We start from the raw sequence: 21,494 nt of genomic DNA on the forward strand, positions 1-21,494 counted from the left end.
ACAACATATTCATTACAAATTTATATTTACCAATTATATGCAGTGTGATTATATGCAGTGTGCAACAATTACTGCTGCATGAAAACTTTGTGAAACAAGTTGCAAACTAGCCAATGTATAAGTGCCACTGTGATTGGTATATACGTTACATTCCTAACTTGTACACTTATGGTTTTGAATGATAGCCCCATTTTATTTATCATTATGTCTTCATTGAAATATTAATAAACCGCATGTTTTAACAAAACTAAATATAATTTCTGCCCATCACTTTGATTTAATTTGGTTGGTTTATTCTCAAAAGTTATGAAGGAATAACTAAGGCATCCTGGGAAATGCTAATACAGCAACAGAGCTGTGCCGTCAACACCGGGAGTGTTGAATCATGCTCAACACTCAGCGAATGAACCCCAGAATATTACCCCACCAGAGAGTAACACTGAACACAAGCTGTAGTCTAACTTAGAAAATAAACTCCCGAAATCAAACTCTTGGTTTAACTCCAGGATATTTCACTCCAGAAATTTGCTGTGTAAAAATGAACTGAGAATAAAATTATTTGGACTGGCAACAAATTCTCACGAATAGTTTTGTAGGTTTTGGTCATAGACTTGAGAATTTTGCCTGTCATAAAAAGTTTTGGTTGTGAATCAGCCCTCTTTGTCTGTGTAGCGAGTTGAGTTGGACGTGATGGGCGGACCCTACTTTCATGGAGAAACAAGAGTTTTTACAGGTGGGTTTGACTTGGATTCACAGACAGGCTGTGGATTTTTTTTTGTTGTTAAAAAAAGGTTCAAACAGATCCGTGCCAGCTCATACTTCAGAAAAAGAAAAATGGATTCAATATGGCAAAAACATCCTTTAAAAATTGGCACAGCTGGTATTATGATACACTGCCATAGGTGTAAATATTCAACACTGTCGTAAACATTGGATGGTTGTGGCTTGAAATGAAAAGAGGCTTTTGTCTGCTGCTGAAATGATCCCTTGTTTCACAAACTGCAAACACATTATATATTTCTCACTATTTTTTAAAATAAACTGTGCTTGTCATGTGAGAATGGAAAGCTCAAAAGACAGTAACTTAGAGGGAGCTACACTTACCAAACAAATTCTAATGCTGGCAAATAAAAGTGTATGAACGAAGATAGACTTGCTATAAGCAGACCGTCAAACCTCCTCGTCTGCTGCAGAGCTTCAGGAGCAACATCATAGACTGTATATAACGATGGAGAACGCATCTCCACTTCCTATCGCTGTACGAAAATAAGAAATATCCTGGATACAGCAACTGACATTTTTTTTTGGCAAAGTCATTTGAAACCAGTCTGTGCAATATTGAATGGGGATTGGAACTGTAGTCAAGATGACCGCCACTACATCACCCAGAGCAGCTGTCAATCACAACATCGTACCCCCTTTTATATCGTCAAATTACTAATTACAACAAACACAGCATGTTTAGTAAACATAACCATCTTGGGAAAAATGAATTTGCCATTTTGACTTTTGACTTTGGCCTGTGTCCCCTCTGCTTACGAAGAGGGGGTCGGGTTGATGCACTACCACAACCAGCCACCAGGGGGCGATTGAGACGTCATACTGTCCATCTTTATATACGGCCTATAAGCAACATACATGACTCCAGCAATCATTTTCCCTCTGATCTCAGTAGCAGAGATGAGCTCAGAGAATTTAATCTTCCATGGACATATTCCAGCTCAGTAGCAGGAACATTAAGTTTTAATATTGGTGAGGTGATTTCACTGTGATGCACGTCCTGAATGATTCATCTAAAGACGAATGAAATGCTCCCAAATTGTGACTGAAGTGCTGAAATGATTGTTGCATTAAGGTTTTGCAACCAAAAGCATGAAAAAGCTTCCGAACCCAATCTGGACATCGTGGCTAGAGTCTGACAAAACAAAAACAATTCAAGCAAAAGCAAATTTAATGCCAAGGAAGTTTGCAGTCAGAGCATAAACACTTCAAAGCAGATTCACCTTCATTATTCGAGGAAGAATAGTATGCATTATGCAGTATTTTAGAGTTTAAAGGGTTACATTCACTTGCATTACGCAGCAAACAAGACAGGCCTTAGACAAGTGCATAGGTCCATATTCTTCTGGTTATTACTGTCTCTTCTGAGTTGGTAGCTTGTAATTGTTGCTCTTGTTCTTGATGTTGTTTATGGTTAATTAATGAGCTCGCGGATCAAAGGGAGAATCCCCAATCCCACTGGAAGTTTCGACCTATATGTCTTTTCTATCTTCCAACAGCGCTCTCTCCTTCGACTTATCAATACAAAGCAGCAGATATAAAAATACACCATGGGAAAACAGAACAACAACAACAACAAATTTTCTGGTGGAGCAGTAAGTGCAAAGTCACAAGACTCCTAATGTAGATTAAGTCTGTTTGTTTATCAGAGTCTGCTGAAGAATTTGGGTTAGGAAGATCCAGCCTTTGAGCTACAGACAAGTTCGTTTACAGCTCTACTGTATGATGTAATGAGGACTCAATTTGAGGCGCAACGACCACTGCTCTAAATCTAAATTATGTAATTTTCAAAGCACTTTCTAATGATTTATATTTGCACGCGTCTTTAGTAAGTCTGCTTTTCAATAGCAAAGACAGACCACAACATACCGACTAAATTTCTTAGGAATATGTATAGAACTGCAGCAGTCTCAATAAACTCACCTTTCAGCCTGTAATATGGTCAACAAAGTCAAACAGCATGACATATTTTTGTGAAGAAGCCAAATGGACCGTACCAATAATATTCATGAGCAAGTATTGCATGTGGCTCCCTGCGACTTCTTTATGTTCCTCATAAATGAAGTACAAGTGGAAAGTTTACCATTTTGAAAATGCGGAGATCCAACGTGAATCGCAGATGATTCTTGACAAACATGCATAACGGGACTTCTAGGGAGCTGTCTAAGGGTGGCGGGAGCTCTGGGAGCGGCGCATCATTGTGCAAGTGGATTACTTTGAAGGTGATGGTGGCAAGATTTAAATCAGGGGCCGTTTTTGGTCGCACATGTCTCAGACCGTTTTAACGCACCTTGTATCTATCTGGATAACCCATTCTGATGTAGCTGTACTACAGCAAAATGTAACTTAAACCTTTTATATTTAACGGCCAACCACATGGGTTGATGGAGTTCATACAAATTACATCATGCATTTTTAAAAACCTTGGAAACTTCACGAGTTTTGCTCCATAACATTTCATTTTACGCCTAAATAAGCAACAGCAAATTACAAAGAAAAAGATCTTTATGTACTATTCATTAAAAAGTCAGAACTAATCTGCTTCATCAGCACTGTTTGTACACTTTGTGCTTTAATCAGATTTGGTTAACAGACCACCAAGAGTCTTCAGATTCTAATGTGGCTAAATACTGATTGATGCACAGAAATACCTGACATCTCCTTTGATCCCGTTTGACCCACCTCCAAACAGTAAAAGCATAGAGCACAAATAAAAGAAAATAACAGCCAAATCCCTCATGTGAAAAAACAAAAACTGTTGTTACTTCTGTCAGAAAATCATGTTGTCATCTGGGACCACATAAATCTTGTAGTAAAGAGCAGATTGAGAAGACTTCAGTGCCTCTTAGGATTAAAATGTTTTTTCTTAAACTAGTAAAAATATGCCATTATGATCACATAGTTGAAGTAGAGCTGTAAAGTAAGACTAAAGAAAGCCCCAGGGTTTGCTTGGTTGTCATTGGGCTCGTTCAGGTTGTCATGTGATCTAAATATTGAGGTGATTGTATACAGTATGTAGTATATTCATACTGTTAAGCAGGCATGTCGTCCCTTGTTGCCCCTTTTTAGAAACACAAAGGTCTCTTTCACATTAACCACAAGTGGCTTAGAAGTTTCCAGGTGAGTTTGAACATCTGAAGTGCCCTTTATCTGTATTATCTTGAGCCACAGCCGAGAAAACGCTCTTTTTTTCTACGACTCTCTTCTCCGTCTTTTTCATTTATTATAGAGAGTACTTCTGCACACAATGTTTATTCATGATGAACAACATGCACCAAACGTTCATACAGCTACCACTTCAGTTTCTCCATTGATAAAAAACAAAAACTGTAATTCAAAATGAGCAGTCAAATGCTAGTGAGTGTGTGTGATTTGCAGGCTGATCGGTTAATTGAGGTGCTTGTTTGCTGTAAACTTTCAGCTCGACACTGACAGCCTGCATGCACTGTTGAGAGGAGGTTGCATCACTACCTGCCCACCCTTTCTTCATCACTAGAGACTCGCAGATCAATGTCATTCATGCAGTTTGACTGTTTTTCAGAAATCTCAGCGGACATGTTTACCGCATTATGCAATTAGTTTTTATTACTCACAGACAATGAAAAGCACCACGTATTAAAGATGAAAACTGAGATGCTTATGGCTCTATCCCCCTGAGTTCTTGCACTTTCTTCCCTTTTTATTTTTATCTCTCTGAATCTGCCTGTTTTTCACACAGCTTCTTTATTTATTTCATCGTGTCACTGTTGTTGTTCTAACATATGTTAAAGTGCCCTCCCACACTAATAGCTGTTTAGATCAAACATTCATGGAGAATTATGAGAGAATTGCTATTCATCCAGACAGGAATTTACACCGCTGCTGAATGCATGCAAGCAAACATGAACACATCTAATATCATCTTCTCACAGGCACAGTAGAGAAGTAAAGGAAACAAGTGGGAGGAGTAAGAGTAGAGACTAGAGCTGGGTAAGCTCCGAAACTTGTGATACCCGTATTGACACCTCGATTTTGATTCCTAGACAATACTTTTTTCGATGAAAATTTTATAAAATCCATTTTTAAGAAAAATAAAATTAGATTATGCAATATGGTAAAAGGCATTAGTTTTCATGCAGTTTAGATGGGGAGAGTGTAACCCAGGTTGTTTTATTTCGCTACAATGTACAGATGTCCCCTAAACACCTAACATGCAAAATGTTTCTAGACAACAATTTATCCATGTTTGCTAAACGCCTAAAGGATAGGCTTTTGGTTGACACGACAATTTACTAATGTTCCCTCAACACGTCACAAGCAGTGTCGGTAGACCCTAGCTAGCCAGGTGTGCACCATGAAGCCTCCAGTAACTGCAGCACATGCAACTCAGACAAATATGTGGCCAAAGGTTTATTTTAAAAATTTAAACCACGTGAATTTAGATAGATAGATAGATAGATAGATAGATAGATAGATAGATAGATAGATAGATAGATAGATAGATAGATAGATAGATAGATAGATAGATAGATAGATAGATAGATGGATGGATGGATGGATGGATGGATGGATGGATGGATAGATACTTTATTAATCCCACAAGGGGAAATTTTTTCGCAACAGCAGCATTGTAGACACAGGTAAATAAATAAAAATAACAGAGTAGCCAAAGTATAACCTATGCAAAGTAAATACTCACAATACAGGATTTTCTTAACATGAACATAGCAAGAGCTAGTCTTAGTGTGGATATAGCCTTGCTATTGAAATTTGGTAGCAAATGACGCAAATGGCATTTTTTATGCTAGATAGTGTCAAAGCAATTTGTTTGGTGCCATAAAGCATAAAAGTTTAGTACTCAGAGAGGAGAAGGTCCTGTGACAAAAATAAATGCTTCCTATCGAAGTCACTATTCTGCAAATTTTTAGTCAACTTAATTAAATACATACTTAGGGGTGCGTAACATTTTAAAAAAGAACTTTAAAAAAGCACAAATGGCAAATCACTTGGACAGGTGACTGTCAGTCAAAGAGCTGACAGCCTGACAGACAAACAAAGCAACAACTACGACCAATTTTCACAGCAACTGACGTAAAGTGCACTTCACTTCAGAGGTTTTTACTCCTGCCATCCCACAGCCCCGTCAGGGAAGCATCTAATCAAACTATTTCTGCAGCATGACAATGATCTCAAATAGTCATAAAGAACTATCTTCAGCAACAACACAAACAAAAAGACCCATGTTTGAAAGCATGCTCACTTAACAGCTAATGCTAATTGTTAATTGGCACAGTAATGTGTCATGGGCAGAAAGACAAAGGAAACCAAAGAACCATCGCTGGGAAAACATAATAAGTCAACCCTGCTGAGTTTCTGAACCTCCGAGTGAAGCCTACAAAACTGCAGAGGTGTCACTTCAGGGACTCGAGCTTCAAATAGTTTCAAATGGAAATACAGCACAAAGAATCTCCCATTAAAGCCGCACTAATCAATATTTATTTATTAACAATGGATCAAAGAATGTGATGTGTAATATGAAAAGGCCCACTGACAGAGCAGATCTCACTTTATTATGAACCCACTCTGAACTTCTCTGCAGCTCTCCTGAGCTCATTTTGTATTGTTGTTGTTTTTTTAAGCCACTGAAGGCAGCTGTTTTCAGAGAAAAGCTCTGATAATCCCACTTACACTATCTACCCAGCGCCAAACAGCAGACACAGTTAGTGACTAGGTGGTGGACAGCAGCTAAAAACTGAGATATTTCTCTGAGGAGTTTGTGGAAACAAAACAGATCTGGTGAGGAAAGTGACAATTGGACTTTATTTTTAGAATCAGATCTCCAAACAAAGGTTAATGCAGCTCCATGAGGCAAATGTTTCCTGATATTTAACACAACTTTTTTAGGTGAGGAAATGTTGATGTGTTTTCATCTTGTCCTATTGCTCCAGAAGTAGCCAAAAGAATCAACTAAGGCGTCTTTAAAATTATCCTGCAGTCAGTAGTTTCAGTGGAATGGGCCATATGGGGCTTCATTCAGTCGTAGCCTTTACCTGCATAATGTCCATAAAGCATAATCCTCTCACCTGCAGTACTGCACTGTGGACTTTCATAAGACAGCAAAGGGTTTGTTCAGTTAAAAGACCCTAACCCTCACATATTTGTCAGGGGGATGACACAAAAGAAATTGCCCCATTGCCCAACCTTTAAATTCCTTTCATTTAGAACATTTCACAGAGACTTTTTATCTGTGACAGGACACATGAATAGACCAGGATGTGGCAGGAAAAGAGCACAGAGTGCCTTGAGATTTCCCTAAAAAGTCAAAATCAATGCATGGCATTAACATCATTAAATTAAAACTCAAGTAGGTCACAAACACAGGCGTGTTTCCCAGGTTAATGAAGGCTGAGCCCTGACCAATATTTATTTGTCTCTGGCAGGCCTGTGTGTATCCAATAAGGCTCCATATGACATTTCCTAAAATCAATAACTTGGCCGGTCAGATTTTGTCACAGTCGCTGAAGCGAGAGAGTCGGATCAGGAGAGTCGACAGATACTCATGTAAATCACTCAATTTCTGATTCCTCATATGAGGTGTGTACAGAATGTGTGTGCACACAGGAACACACCATTTAATAGATAAAAAGCCACATTTCTTTTCCCTACATTCTTCTATCTGGCCCTCTTTCACACAAATAATACAACTGTTCTTCTGAATGTTACGTTAGCTCCTATTAAACCAGTTTGTCAACAGCAGTGATGCTGAACAGTAATGAGAACATCCTGTATCTCCTGTTAGCTGCATGTCCTCCTTGTTCCCCATCCTCTGTGGTTAGCGGATATCATTAACCAAAGAGCAACACAAGCCTCACCGCTGCAGACACCTTTTGAATTTGACAATGTTTCCGATAGACCACGAATTACCGAACAGGGACGAGGAAAACACCTGCGTTCAGCATGACAGGATTGTTTATATAAAGCCACGGAGGCCCGGCTGGCCTGAGACCAGAAGAAAGCCCACGGTTTGTCCCACGATCTTCCTCCGGGCTCGCTGCGAAAGCCCGATCGAGAATGGTAGCCAAGCAAATTAACAAATAAATAAGTAAACACCATTAAAATGCACCGTACATGCATGTGCATAAATAAGTGAAAATATAGTTTGGGCAAACACAGACTGAATTATTTTTTATGAAAGAAATGTAAAGCCATAGATTAATTATTCATGTGTGCACACACACAAACACACACTCGTCTACTTCCCATTAGAATACACACTGTCTGGGAGTGTTGCCTCATTGGTCAATCTAACAGGAAACTGGCAACAACTCCCATCATCACTCACCCAGCAGGCAGCATTATGGCTCATGTCCAATTATTAGAGATCTTCCCATCCCCTGCAATTGATATTTTGGTGAAGAACATGCTCAGGGACTAGCTCTTGGCACTGTTAAGGGCTTAAAATCAATGCAACAGTAGAAAGTTCAATTCTCTGCTTGATTTAGATGGAGTACCTCGGGGAGAATCTCGCCCTGCACAGCTCTCAACGAGAAACTTAAAAACCTGTTTGTATTGTGCTTTCTTTGACTACAAATGCAGATATTTCTTAAAACAAATCACTAAATCACGATAAGATCTGAAGTAAGTAAACAGAATACTTTGTGAGGCAGGAGATGGGACTGTAAGTTGTCCTGTTCTCTATAGAGAAAACAGAAGTTATCTGAGATTCTGGCACTGGCAGATGATCCAGAGGAGAGAAATGCGGATGGAAAGATCATATTGATCCTCCTCTGTAAAACAAACAGGATGCATCTTAGATTGAAGAATCAACTTCCTCTTGTAGGAAAGAAGAAGACAAAAAAATGGATTTTCTTTTTAAAATCATTAATGTACAATAATATAGGTCTCACATAAAATTTATTGAAAGACATGTGGAGGTGTAAAAGAAGAGGGATCATGAGAAATTTTGCTTATTCACTTTCTTAACTCGTTAGAGGAAAAGATTGATATCATCCTCTAGTGGTTATTTTAAAGGTCCCATATAGTCCCACATAAAACAGCCTGTTCTTGGCAGAACGAGACAGATGTAAAGACGTTATGAGAAAAGAAGTACAACTGTAATGAGATGGTTGACGGTACTTCAAACTGTCAAATATGGGACCTTTAAATATGAAGCTAAAATTAGCAAGAGATAAGCTTAGCATAGCAACAAAACAAAAAAAACAACAACAACAAAAAAAAATAGGACGAACAGGGAAAAGAGCTAGCCTGGCTTGGTTTAAAGCTAAAACAAGAAGAAAAAAAACATCTACAAGTCCTTAAAAATAAAAGTGCCAATGTTAAGCAAAGCTAATCACCTGCTGACTCCTTCTTCTTTAGTTGTATAAATGAGGATATCACCTGGTACAAAATAAGATAAATGGAGACAACACTCACCTCGATGAGTTTGCGTTCGTAGCTCGCGGCCAGCTCCTCGACGTCACCCATGAACTTATTCTGCGGGACGGGGGCCTGCTCTTCGCTTGACCGCAACACCGACAGGGCTGCAGCAGAAAGAGAGAGAGAGGAGCAACATTAACTCACATGGAAAGATACCGTGACGTGCCGGAAGAAAACACCGCGAGGAAAAAAAAAAACCTCCCTGCACAACCAAGAACGAACAGTGGGTTTCTGCCAATTAAGCACATTGTCATTGTCGTCGTCGTCGTCTTCTGTGGGGAGCTGGAACACCAGTGGCTGTTTGATGCTTTTGTTTTATCAACGAGACAACAATGCACAAGGGAGCTGCAGAACGATATAATATACACATTACCAGCCATGCAAGAGCCATAAATCTCCATTTTATTTAATTAATGCCAAACTGAAGAAGAAATGAGTCATGCACATTATAAGAAAATCGCATATTATCATGCAGATATATAAACACACACCCATGAAAGACATGCATGTCCACACGAATCGTCAGGTTTATGCGTCCACACTTGCTTTAATGTAGATTATAAAAGGACGCGGCATGAGTTTTTCTTCATGAGAAAACTTCTGACTGTTCTGTCAACAAGATAAAGTTCCCTTCTCTCATCATTGCCTGTTTTCCTCTGACTTTCTGTTCACACAGCGCTTATTGTTTCTTTGCACTACTGCAGCTTGCTAACTGGCTAAGGTCTTCACAGCGGCGCCTGAAGCACTGCTTCTGAGCCTGGAAACATCAACTAATCCAGTTCCCTCCGCTGAGAACGGCAGAACTTAGCAAAAGTAGAAACTCTCTCTTTTTTTTTTCTTTCTTTTTTTGCAGGAGGTGGGTGGTAAGATGGAATATTTTTTTCACCTGTGCTAAAGCAAATTAACGCCGTTACTTCACCACCACCACCACACACAGCAAACACATTGACAAAGACGCTGAGTATGGGAGGTGGGAGAGATGTGAGATCAGACAACAAGAGAAAAGGGAAAACAAAGTAGAGCAAAGGAAGTTCAGCATGTCCAAGAGCTCCGCAGAGCTCAAATAAACTTGTGGCGATGGAGAGGTTGTAGGACTGTTAGATGTTAGATAGATTGAACCCCAAGCAAGTATCTGAACGTCTAGACGGAGCGAGGCAGCTATTGATGAAGGCGGCCTGCTTCTGCTAGTTTCAAATAGAGCGGACCGTTGGGAGAAAAGCTGCAGAGAATCACACGCAGGTGCAGGTTCACAAATAAGAGCAGTGATGAATAAAGTCAGCGTATTGGACTGCAGGTATACACGCATATCTCAATATGTGCAGGTTGGTCGTTTCAGTTTGGTCTTCCTGGTTTGTTCCGTTGGTTCATTCATTACACATAATATCATAATGTCATTTATCCTTTGATAAGTGTGATCATGGTGGTTTAATGCTTGGCAGTACTTGTTGAGGGAAAGGGACGGATCAAATTACTGTAAACTATTAAAAAAAAAAATCATTCACATTGTAAAACCACTTCGCCATGATCACTTTAAGGAGAAATCATAGTGAGTTGATAGGAGGTAAAGTAACAGAACCATATCCCCGGCTCCTTAATATGTAAACTGCACATCAACTTTGAAAGACTCTGGATGTGTTTGTGGTTTACAGAATAAAACACGAAGGTTGAACAGAAAAATATCAGGTTTGAGCCCAGCGAGCTCAAAAAAATTTACCTTCAGTAAGGAATTGTGGGGTGACCTTTATTTGCTTATTTGCATATTTGCTGGCTGATATGAAAACTTTTTTTACAGAACATGCTTGCGGTAATATACAAATTGTTCTTTTTTTAATTTTTTTATTTTTTTATTTAATTGACAGTTATTCATATTTATTACAATCCCTGAGAAGTTTCCCGTTTCAGTGCACTGATGTGATTTTGTACAATAAAGTTTATTGTTAAACTGTAAAATATCTCACCGACATTACATATATTTGTCACAAATGTTTGATAAACATATTTCAAATGATTTAATTATTTTTTGCATTTTGTTTACTTTCTAATATTGATATTGGTACCCAAAAATCCAGTATCAGTCGGGCTGTATTCTTGATAAAACATTTAGAGACGCAATTTATTTTCCATTATCAATATATAGTTGTCGTAACATAAGTACGAGTAAAAGTTCCCAGAGGACAATTACTTATTTACATATGTTTCTTTCAAACCGAAATGGATTCACTTTATAATGCTATAAGATGAAGAAAAGCAGCAAATTCTTGATTTTCTTGAATTACTTATTTCAATTTAGCCTTTTATTATTTAATAGTAGGAATCTATTTTAAAAAAAAAATATCCTTATATTTTCCTTCTATAAAGTTGTAGAGCAACTCAGACACTCACACCTCAGGAGGCTGACAGAAACACATTATCGTGGCTCCTGCAAAGGGCCAGCGGCACAGCAATCCCCATGCTTATCTGTGGCCCACCAGCACCACTGTTCTGTGACAGTCAGCAGTCTAATAGCCTAGAAAACTACTGTACACAAACATGCATACATGCAGACACACACACTCACAGACAGAAAGAAAATATATACATACGGTTAAAAAAAAAATACTGAAAGACATACTTCACCAGTAAAAGAAGACAGACACACACACACACACACACACACACACACACACACACACACACACACACACACACACACAGACACACAGACAGACAGACAGACAGACAGACAGAAAAAAATAGGAGCAACAGCATAAAGATGGCAAACAGACACACATGCTATTTCAAAGCACGGACACAGAGGATTGCTGACAGTTGCTCTGGCGGTACCAATTTGCCTCAGCGCTCAGGTTTTATTTTTTTTTCCTTTAAGTTGGATTTCTGTTCCCTGTCAGATTGATAGGCTCTTAATAATGAGGTGGGGTTTGTGTGTGTGTGTGTGGGGGGGGGGGGGGGGGGGGGGGGGCAGGGAGTGTTGGGGTGGGGGGGGGGCACAGATGTTCCTGACTCTAGGAAATTGGGCAGACAGCTGGTCTGAAATAACAAAACTAACTGAGCAAACCACGCAGCCGCTGCATGCATCTGCCGGTCCCGCAGAAAGCTGCATGAGCTGCAACTATAGAAAGAGCATCAGATACATTATAAAACTTCTGTTTGGCCAGTAGCATTGTTTTTCTGCTTTTAATCCACCGGGTGCCATCGTAAAACTGCTTTCAGATACAAAGTCAGTCCGTGTTTACCGGGAACAAAAAGCCAATTGACAAGTTCACAGGGGACTGACGGCTCAGAAGTTTGTTAAATAACTGCAAGTCAAGTCATGTTTATTTTAAAAACACTTTGACAATGTTGTGGTTAGTGTTAATGCAGAATTTCTGATTGAGTTTGTCATGCTGTACAAGAGTCTGACCCGGGACATTTTCTGTCACTACAATTTATGTATTCGTTATGGATGTCCCCTAAACACTTCACATCCGAGCTATTACTAGAAACTACAATTTACTGATATTCCCTTCCTCAGTTCTAGCACTTCACATGCTATTGGTAAATGAAACAGATCCACTTTTTGTCAATAGTGGATGGTATGGAAGCTATTTAAATCAATGCCATAAAAGCATCAAAGTGTGGTTCCCAGTCCTAAGTGGGATTTTCCATTTAGTGCATCCTTCATGTTGGTGTTGTTGCCACTTCCAGATTCCACTGATTGTAATTTTGAGCAAAACACCAGATGGACATCGCATGTAACAGTGATTATTTCATCAATGATCTGTGTTGGTGTGTCGAGGTCATGCTGCTGCCTACTGCCTGCAGGTCAAGAGGGGCCGAAAAGATTCACCACAGAAGGGGAATGACACGGGGTGAAACATGGAAGAGCAAAAACATTTCATCACTCTTGTGATCTGCTGTTGCTATCAGCTGGAAGGATGAGGAAGGAGAGACGAGGGGAGATGGTTTAACTCAGTTTGGCTTTTGAAGCATTACACATAGCAGCAGTTTCTGCAATGCACTGCTTAAGAAATACAGAAATCTCACATAAAGAGCGACCTAACTCTTCTGTGAAATCAAGAAAAACCCTGAAATATCCTTTCCAAAGTGGGAGCTTTGACGGGTGATAATAGCGGCGGCACCAGCGGTGGAGAAAGCAGGGCAGAGGCTGACACACTTGACTAATGCTGCTCCGTCCATTAGCAGTGAGGAGACGTGGCTCTGCATCGGCGACCCCGAGCACACAGCAGGGCTGAAGAACAAACAAACGTCCGTCCTGCTCGAAGCCGAAGCAGAGCTGCTAAATAAAACATGTGCGATGCTCCCTCAACAATAAGACTAATGCGCAATCAAGTGGAGCGCTCCTTGTAATGCCGTAACAGCACAAATCGCCGGCACTCACACCACTGTGAAATTGGGGCTCTTCTGAATCTCGTCTTCCACATCTTATCTTCTTATGAAATCGCTGCATCCCTCCCAGCTCCTGCCTCCCATCCTTTGTTCTCGATGTTTTTGTGCCTCTAACTTTCTTTTATCTCTTTTCACTTAAAAAACATGTCCTTGCTTTTGTTTCCGTCGTCTCCTCCTGTGAAGTTTTGATTCGGTTTCTTTATTTCTCGTCTTTTTTGTGTCTTTCAACCAAACCTTCTGCTCAATAACGGCACCTTAATTCATCCCTTCTCTCCTTAGGTTCTTTACCTTTTAAATCTTCCTCCCTCCTCAGCCATTCAACCTTCTCCTCATCTTCGTCATCGTCTTTCTCTTGTCTTATTTTCCTTTTTCTTCTCATCAATCATTCATTGCCATTCAATTTAACTTGCTGGCGTACTGTCTTCCCACGCCCCTAATCATGCATATTGTGAAGGGCAGCCACGTTCCACCATGCATGTCAATGGAAACCTGCATAAAAAGATGATTTAAACATGTGCACACACCTGAGCGCCAACACAAAAGACGGACGTCTGAACAAATTGAGGTTCAAGGTTCGTCTGTTTTTCATTATGAAACTACATGATCAAAAAACGCTGTCACGTCTTGCTGCGCTAACGGCTGCGATCCTCCCTCCCGTGCAGACGTGCACACCCAAAATTGTTCTAATCCCACAGTCGGGCCACGCACCGTCGATGGGCCGGCTGGGGAGCAGGCAAGCAGTTCATTAATAAGCGCTAATCAAAAGCAATCTTCTTTCATTTTCAAATCGTTCATAGTTCATTTCTCGCGTTCCCCTCCTTCAGATAACACTAGCCTTTGTGGTTCGATCCATGTAAGTGTACTGAGAAAGAAAAGACGAAGGGCGGAGATCAGGCCTGTTACATGGGACAAATGGCAGCAGATTTTCAGTCACACACACACACACACACACACACACACACACACACACACACACACACACACACACATGAGTGAGTGGAAGTCTCTGTTCTGATGGCTGAAATCAATGGAGCTCTGTGCAGGCCCGGTTCAGTCGGGATCACGAGCGGAGAAACCCAACGGCATCCTGATCGCACTCCAACGCACAAAAGCACACACTTCCTTCGCTTGTCATTGGCTTCTCTGACTTGTCTGAGGTGGCATAAAAGGAGCCTCTCCAATTATAATGAGTGAAAAATACAGAAAGCGAGGAAGCCGTGTCTTTTAGCTTGAGCTTAGTAAGCTGTTTCACTTGAACAAAGAGTCGCAGAAGGTGTGAACAAAATGACATAATGTTGTGATACGGGCTGAATCAGAGTCAGACCCTCCTCTGAGAGAACTATCTAACACATTTACAAATTATAGTCAAACCAGGCACCATGCAAATGTTTTAATTGTCACATCAACTCATATTTATAGCATGAAAATATATCTACAACACACACACACTCAAACCTATCATTTCAAAACCATCTGTCTGTTTGTGTGTTTGCTCTACTTTCTCTGTCTTTGAGCTTTTTTTTTTTTTTTTTTGCTCTGTTCTTGGAAGAATACAGAATAGCTCTAATCACAACAAACCACCATCTATAACAACCAGTCAGTTTCCAGCGTCATATCACACAAATGGTGAAAAGTGGCTCAAAGTGCTTTTCTTTCTGCCCCAGAATATCGTTTTATCACAATCTACACCGGGTGGACATACGTCACAGACCTTGGAATACAAATCTGACAGCGTGTTGGTTTTTTTCTGGAAATGTATTAGTAAAAAATACCATGGTTTATTCTTGATTATATAGACAGTATGGACTGTACACTGACCTGCTCTGTTATCCTCTATCTCACACCTGGAACAAAGTGCAACACAAGTGTCTTTTCTACTTTCAGGCTGATACAGGTGTCGTTTTCACATCCAGCGCTCACATTGTTCAAATAGCAAATTTGCTTGCACCCATGGTCTTTAATGAGGTGTAGTCAGGCGCATTATTGGTGGACTGGTGTCTTGAGGCAGCTGAAAGCGGTTGCACGATTGACCAATAAAAACCTGGTCTTTAGTCAATGGCACAGTATTTTACTGTTATTTTACAGGCGCATTATTACAACAGTAATACCTACATATATAGGTGGTTCTTGTTACACACACAGGGACATGCAGCAGCACGAAAACATGCAAAAGACTAAAAAAAAGAAGATGGCAATGTGAAAGATGTTCAATCTCTACAGGAGCAGATCGGTTTCCTCTGCAGAGAACAGTTCTTTCCTACTACTTCACAAATCCGCAGTTATCACAGCAATCTGCCAAGATGAAAGTGCACCTGCCTCTTAAAGGGAATGGGAGATGACTCTCTGATTGGTTTATTTCCTGTTACGCCCAAAACACAGCTATCATTAAGTGAGAGACTAAGGACTACTCCTTTCAACCACGCACCTTACTTTGTGCTCAGATTATCCTCCATTTAATTCAGAGAAGTGTGCTAAGATCATACAAATATAGCCCTGTGTCTTGTTTTGTCTCGTTTCAGACAAAAAATTAAATCAGACGTTGGCAAACATATTTAACAACCATTTATAGTTACGAGAAGAGACGTGACACGCCTGGTGACATAACGGCACAGACAGCATGGTCATGACTCATGCAGAACAGTTGTAATGGTAAGAAACCATCAGCAGTGTGATGCTGAGTATTACACTCACATTATTAGATTGTCTTCATAATAATGTGGGAGCAGTCAACACCCAGATATGATATTTTTCTGTATCTGAATATTTAAGTAATTAGATTTCACCTTTTTCTACACTAGAACTTTTTTGAAGGGTGCATGTTTCAATAAATTGATGACAATATGTCAATGTTCTGAGTACGCTTTGTCACAAACCACCAAAGAAGATCAACTAATGCAGTTTTAAAGCTACAGAAAGTAACAATTTACTCAATATAAAGTCATGCATTATTCACTGCCACTGTCCATCTTAAGAGGGATACAGCAATATCTGATGTGATCTGCTTCAAAACTCATTTTCAGTCTTGTACTCCCTGTCACCTACCATTTTTAAACATTTAGAGGGTTTAACATACCACAACACATTTCCATGTAGTCAAACTTGTAAACACCCATCTACTATCATGCTATTGATTTGGTTCTGTCGACACAAACAGGACGTTTAAGAGCAGGTGAAAAAAATTAAACAAATGGTGAGAATTCATAAACGTGTTGTATCATTTCAAGTCAGGTGCGTTCATCTTGACCAGACTGATGGCAAGAAAAATTCAAAATTAAGAATATTTAATTGCATATACTGGAGTAAGTAAAGTAGTATGGCTCTGGGGAGGCTGAAGACTCACATAATTATATTTTACTGTAGTATCAGCTGCCCTCACACATGCACAGGGCAGTCAAGTGCTGAAAGTCACACAAAAACATGAATTTCTCCCACAGGAATCAACAGAGAATCAGAAAAAAAAATTATTTCACGTCGTCCAATAAGCACTTTTAATCGCTGTTGCTGCCATGACAGAAATTAGCTGCCAGGATCAATAAAGTTCACCTGGCACTCTTATAAGGACTCAGACGATTAAATCTGATTATGTTACATGGAGGTTATCTGGAGAGCTTCAGTCTGCAATCATGCTGTGTTGTTGTCTGCTGCAACACTGATCAAATCAGCCGGCTGATTGTTTGGATGAGTAAACCTGTCAGTGTGACCTGAACAAGCTGCTACCTGCTATCTTCATTCAACACTCCATTTCTGACAAGATTATTGTTTGGTATTTCAACTTTGTGACAAGATGGGAGTTCTACAGCCAAAACAAACCTGTAAGAAATGATAAGAAGGACAGTCTGGTGTTCCAACACATAAATTCACTTTGTGATTATATAGGTCTGATATGTCTAATGAAATGCTAGAGGGCTTTTGATTTGAAATAATACAGTATGTGTACAGTGTTAAGTTTGAATTAATGTGAAATGCACTAATTTTGACAGCGCAAATGGTAGCTGATCATAAAAAGGCTTGAAGGTGATGTCGTGAATCAATCAATTCATCTTAAATGTCAATATGACAAATTTGACCATTTGTTGTTATTGGATCTCTTGCATGACATACATTTTACAGACAATTGGATCTTAAAGCACTTAAAATATTTTAATTAATTTTAACTGGAAGAAGAGAACTGTGAACAATTTACTCTCACACTGACAGAAAAAAAGTGATGCGCTGTTCCAGTGCACTCCGGCAGAAGGGCACCTATGGCTGAAACTCAACAACAGAGACCCTCCCCCAATGTGAGCAGAGTTCAACACCCTATCAGTAAATGACCACTGCAGACTTTGCAAACTGCGGGTTCAATTTCTCAATATTAGCTAGTGTCACCACAACTGTTCGTATCCCTTCATCTCGTTCTGCCACTGCCATCATTGTTGGAAATATATTTCAAAACAAACACTTTGACGTTATCGCACTTAAGTTATCACAGTTCAGCTGAGCAAACCTTCATGAAACAGGGTTTCCAGGCTATAATAACCACAAAGACTGAAGCTGTGAGTGATAGTTTGGCAGAGCCAGGCAACAAAGAGCCCGTCTTACATCTCTGAACACCTTTTGAACTTCTTTTCCAAATGAACATCATGTTTCCAACCTGCTGCTGCAAATACACCCTATCTTCCCCAGTTCTGTGTCTTACACTCAGCACAGCGTGTTCTTTGGTTGTAATCACTCGCATTATCTTCAAGGCTCCATTTACTCTCTATTCTCGTCTCCTCGTCTTTACTTCTCAATGACCCAGTTTCACCACAGGGATTATTAAAGTTTCATTCTATCATCTGCTCAAATCTGAGGTGCTCTGCCTTTGTTTAGCCTCCACACTTCTCAGCATTACATGAACATTTACAGCTGCATGCAAGGAGCGTGCAGGACTGGGATACAAATAATAGAATGGGACATTGCTTATGTAGGGGAAAGGAGAGGAAGGGGCGATCGATATTTGGATTATGTGTGGCGGAAGGATTCAATAAATATTCATAAGAAATGTAAAGGGCTTAATCATAACTTGGTGTCGACTGAGTGAAAAAAAAAATTGGATTGCAGTGTGTGTGCGTCACGGTGTCAAAATCAACACATTGCAAGCACATGTTTCTCACACACACACACACACACACACACACACACACACACACACACACACAGAGATACATATCAAGTAAAAGGCTTAAAGGCAAACACACATTCGCTTCTCCAACACAGCCATGAAAAATCTCATTGAACAAAATTAAACCTGTGGAGGAACTTTCTTCATTCACTGCATGTTTTGTGCCTGGATGTCTTAAGTTTCCACAGCAGGAAAGTCAAAAAACTGTGTGAAGCACAAAAAATAAGCCATTTTGTTAAGGTGGTCCAAACTTTTTTTTCCTTTTAAATCAGATTTATAATACAGAACTGTTTTCTTTCTGATTACTGATGATTCACTTCACCTCTATAGAACATGAATTTATCTCTGTGAAACTCAGACATGGATTCAATCTTGACTAAAAAATTACCCGAGTTCTTGTAGCTTCAAGAATGAACTTCACCGCTTTATACAATTACATTTGAAAGATAAAAAGACTCAGGAGGACAGAAGAACCACTGAGGGGGGGTGGATGACTGAATTTGGCTTTCATAAGGTTCCAACTTCAGCACAGCAAGCCCAGATCCACTCTACAAACAGGTAACAGTTACTGCTGCAGCGTCGAGAGTGATCCTCACCTCTTATTGTGACCCAGGAGGGTGACGGTTTTGTTTCAGGTTCACCACACTGTACGTTTTCCAAGATTGTGTTTCCAGTAAATCTTTGATCCGAGAGTGTTTCACTTGGTTTGTAGAGTGTTTTAAATCTTTTCTATTTTCTTTCAGTGTGTATTCAATGTTAGTCACTGTACATCGAAGGACAGGGAGGGAGAAATGTGTGAGCAGGTGCCTGGAGTCTGCTAACGTGTGTGTTTAAAGCAGGCAAGAGAAGAAAACCTAATTATTTCTGTGATCAAAGCAATTATTAGGAAAAAAGAAAAAAAAATTCTGACCCAAAAATGTCTGAGATGGAAAACATCACAGCTCAATCTGCTGCAACCTATTAAAGGCGTTATTAGGTATTCACAGAGCGCTCACACACTCGTGCATGACAAAATTTGCACATTTACAGAACCAGATGAATGCAAAATGTGAACCAGTTTACTTACAACAATACTCACGTACACGGCGATTGCCCATTTACGTTTAAACTGATAAACCCACAGTATGCACCAGTTTAAGTGACGAACAAAGCCACTTCCATCACAGTGTCCCAGCATATATGATTGGTTATACATAAAATATTGTGTACACCTGCACATAAATGTACAAGCATAACCTTTTTACATGTAGATGACATGTCCGGACAACTCAGGAAAAAAATTCTTACTAAACCAAAACTGCTACAGTTAAATTTGGCTTTTACATCTACAGTACATAACTTGTTATTCATGGAGAAAGTAGCAACAAAGAAATGAATATAATATGTTTTGTCTTCATGCATCATACAACCCATAACCTGCGCTGTCGTGCTGATTTACGCAAATTGCAATGAGAAATGCAACTTCAGGTCTTGAAATTTTGTTAAAATTGGACTAATATATCAGACCTTTATTGTGTGAAATCAGCAGTTATATTCAGATTTCTTTGCACAGCGTACTTTTCATTTGCATAATAATGGTCTTCCTCGTACTTGCCAATGAACTGGTGAGCGGGGCTGGAATCCACAATTTCTTTATTTGAAATTTTAATACCAGTTTTATTGCCCCATGGCTTCCTGAATATCCTGCTAAAATAACACTTGTAATGCTGGCATGATCTGGCAGCTTGTTTTCTGTGTGAAAGTGAGTGAAAGAGTTTCTTTTAAAAGTCCAGTGCTGTATAAGTTCAGGTTTTTGTTTCTTTATAGATTATAAAGCAGGTCTAGGTACTATATAAATCACGTAAAACCTTTTATGTGGAAGAAAACACAGAGTGATCAGCCTGTCCCAAAGCTAGGAAGCTAAAAGGCAGAGGAAAACCTGTGGTTGGCCTGAGTGAGCTTCACTCAGAAAAGAGTCAACCAATCAGAAGAGAGCGCCTTAAAGACTTGTTGGAGCTCCACAGAAAAGCTGATGATAAAAACCATCATGAGATGGTTTTAGATTATTAAAAACACAAAAATATATTCTTATGGATATCAAAACTGCAAATAAAACACCAGAAAAATGTCAAACCCGGGACCTTTAAATCTGATGATTTTCCAACCTAATTGGAGTGGGGTAATTAAACAGAGGGGAACACAGTATACTTTATCATTGACTTGTGTGCTAAACTTCATGAAGGTCAGTGACACACTCCATGCTATCTAACTATATTCCTAACTGTTGTTTAACTACAATCCAGTATGTCCTCAACATTTTTGTATCCATATCTTCATATTCAAACATTTCCCTTTATGCCTGGATTATCCATTAGCCCCTTCAGTGACGACGATGAACATGGGCCACAATGAGCAGCCAGCCAACCTTCAAAATACGTATCTGCCTTTGAGGCCTGATGCCACCACCTAATATCTCGTCTATTCCCATGACAACAGCACTTTCTTACTTCCTATCAAGTCTGTTTCCTTAGAGCAGCAGGCTGCACACTGAGGCTTAGTTCTATGTACAAATGCATGCGATCAAACCTGGTGATGTCCGCACATAATTCATTCAAGTCAGACAGTGCTCTCACTTCCTATAAGGATACAAACAAAACCATCTAAAAGTAAATACCTTTGATTTGCATGGAAAGAACAGTGTCTTTCTCACTGTATCCCTCAGAGCTGTGCGCTCCTCTCCTGAATATCAAACATAACTGGGCTCCACGGACACGACAGACACAGAAGTCTC

At 39.7% G+C, this 21,494-nt stretch overlaps 1 protein-coding gene across 1 annotated transcript in view; it reads right to left on the reverse strand.

The window, feature by feature from the left end:
- snx29 (sorting nexin 29) overlaps window positions 1-21,494 on the reverse strand; it is a 146,147-nt gene that overhangs the window by 65,416 nt on the left and 59,237 nt on the right. Inside the window, exon 15 of the mRNA XM_069156022.1 lies at window positions 9,193-9,299. Coding sequence (XP_069012123.1) covers window positions 9,193-9,299 — 107 coding nt within the window. The remainder of the gene's footprint in view (window positions 1-9,192; window positions 9,300-21,494) is intronic.

The sequence above is a fragment of the Embiotoca jacksoni genome, unplaced genomic scaffold, assembly GCF_022577435.1.
Source record: "Embiotoca jacksoni isolate LCO1_2020_lvr unplaced genomic scaffold, fEmbJac1.0.p SCAF_20, whole genome shotgun sequence".
NCBI lineage: Eukaryota > Metazoa > Chordata > Actinopteri > Embiotocidae > Embiotoca > Embiotoca jacksoni.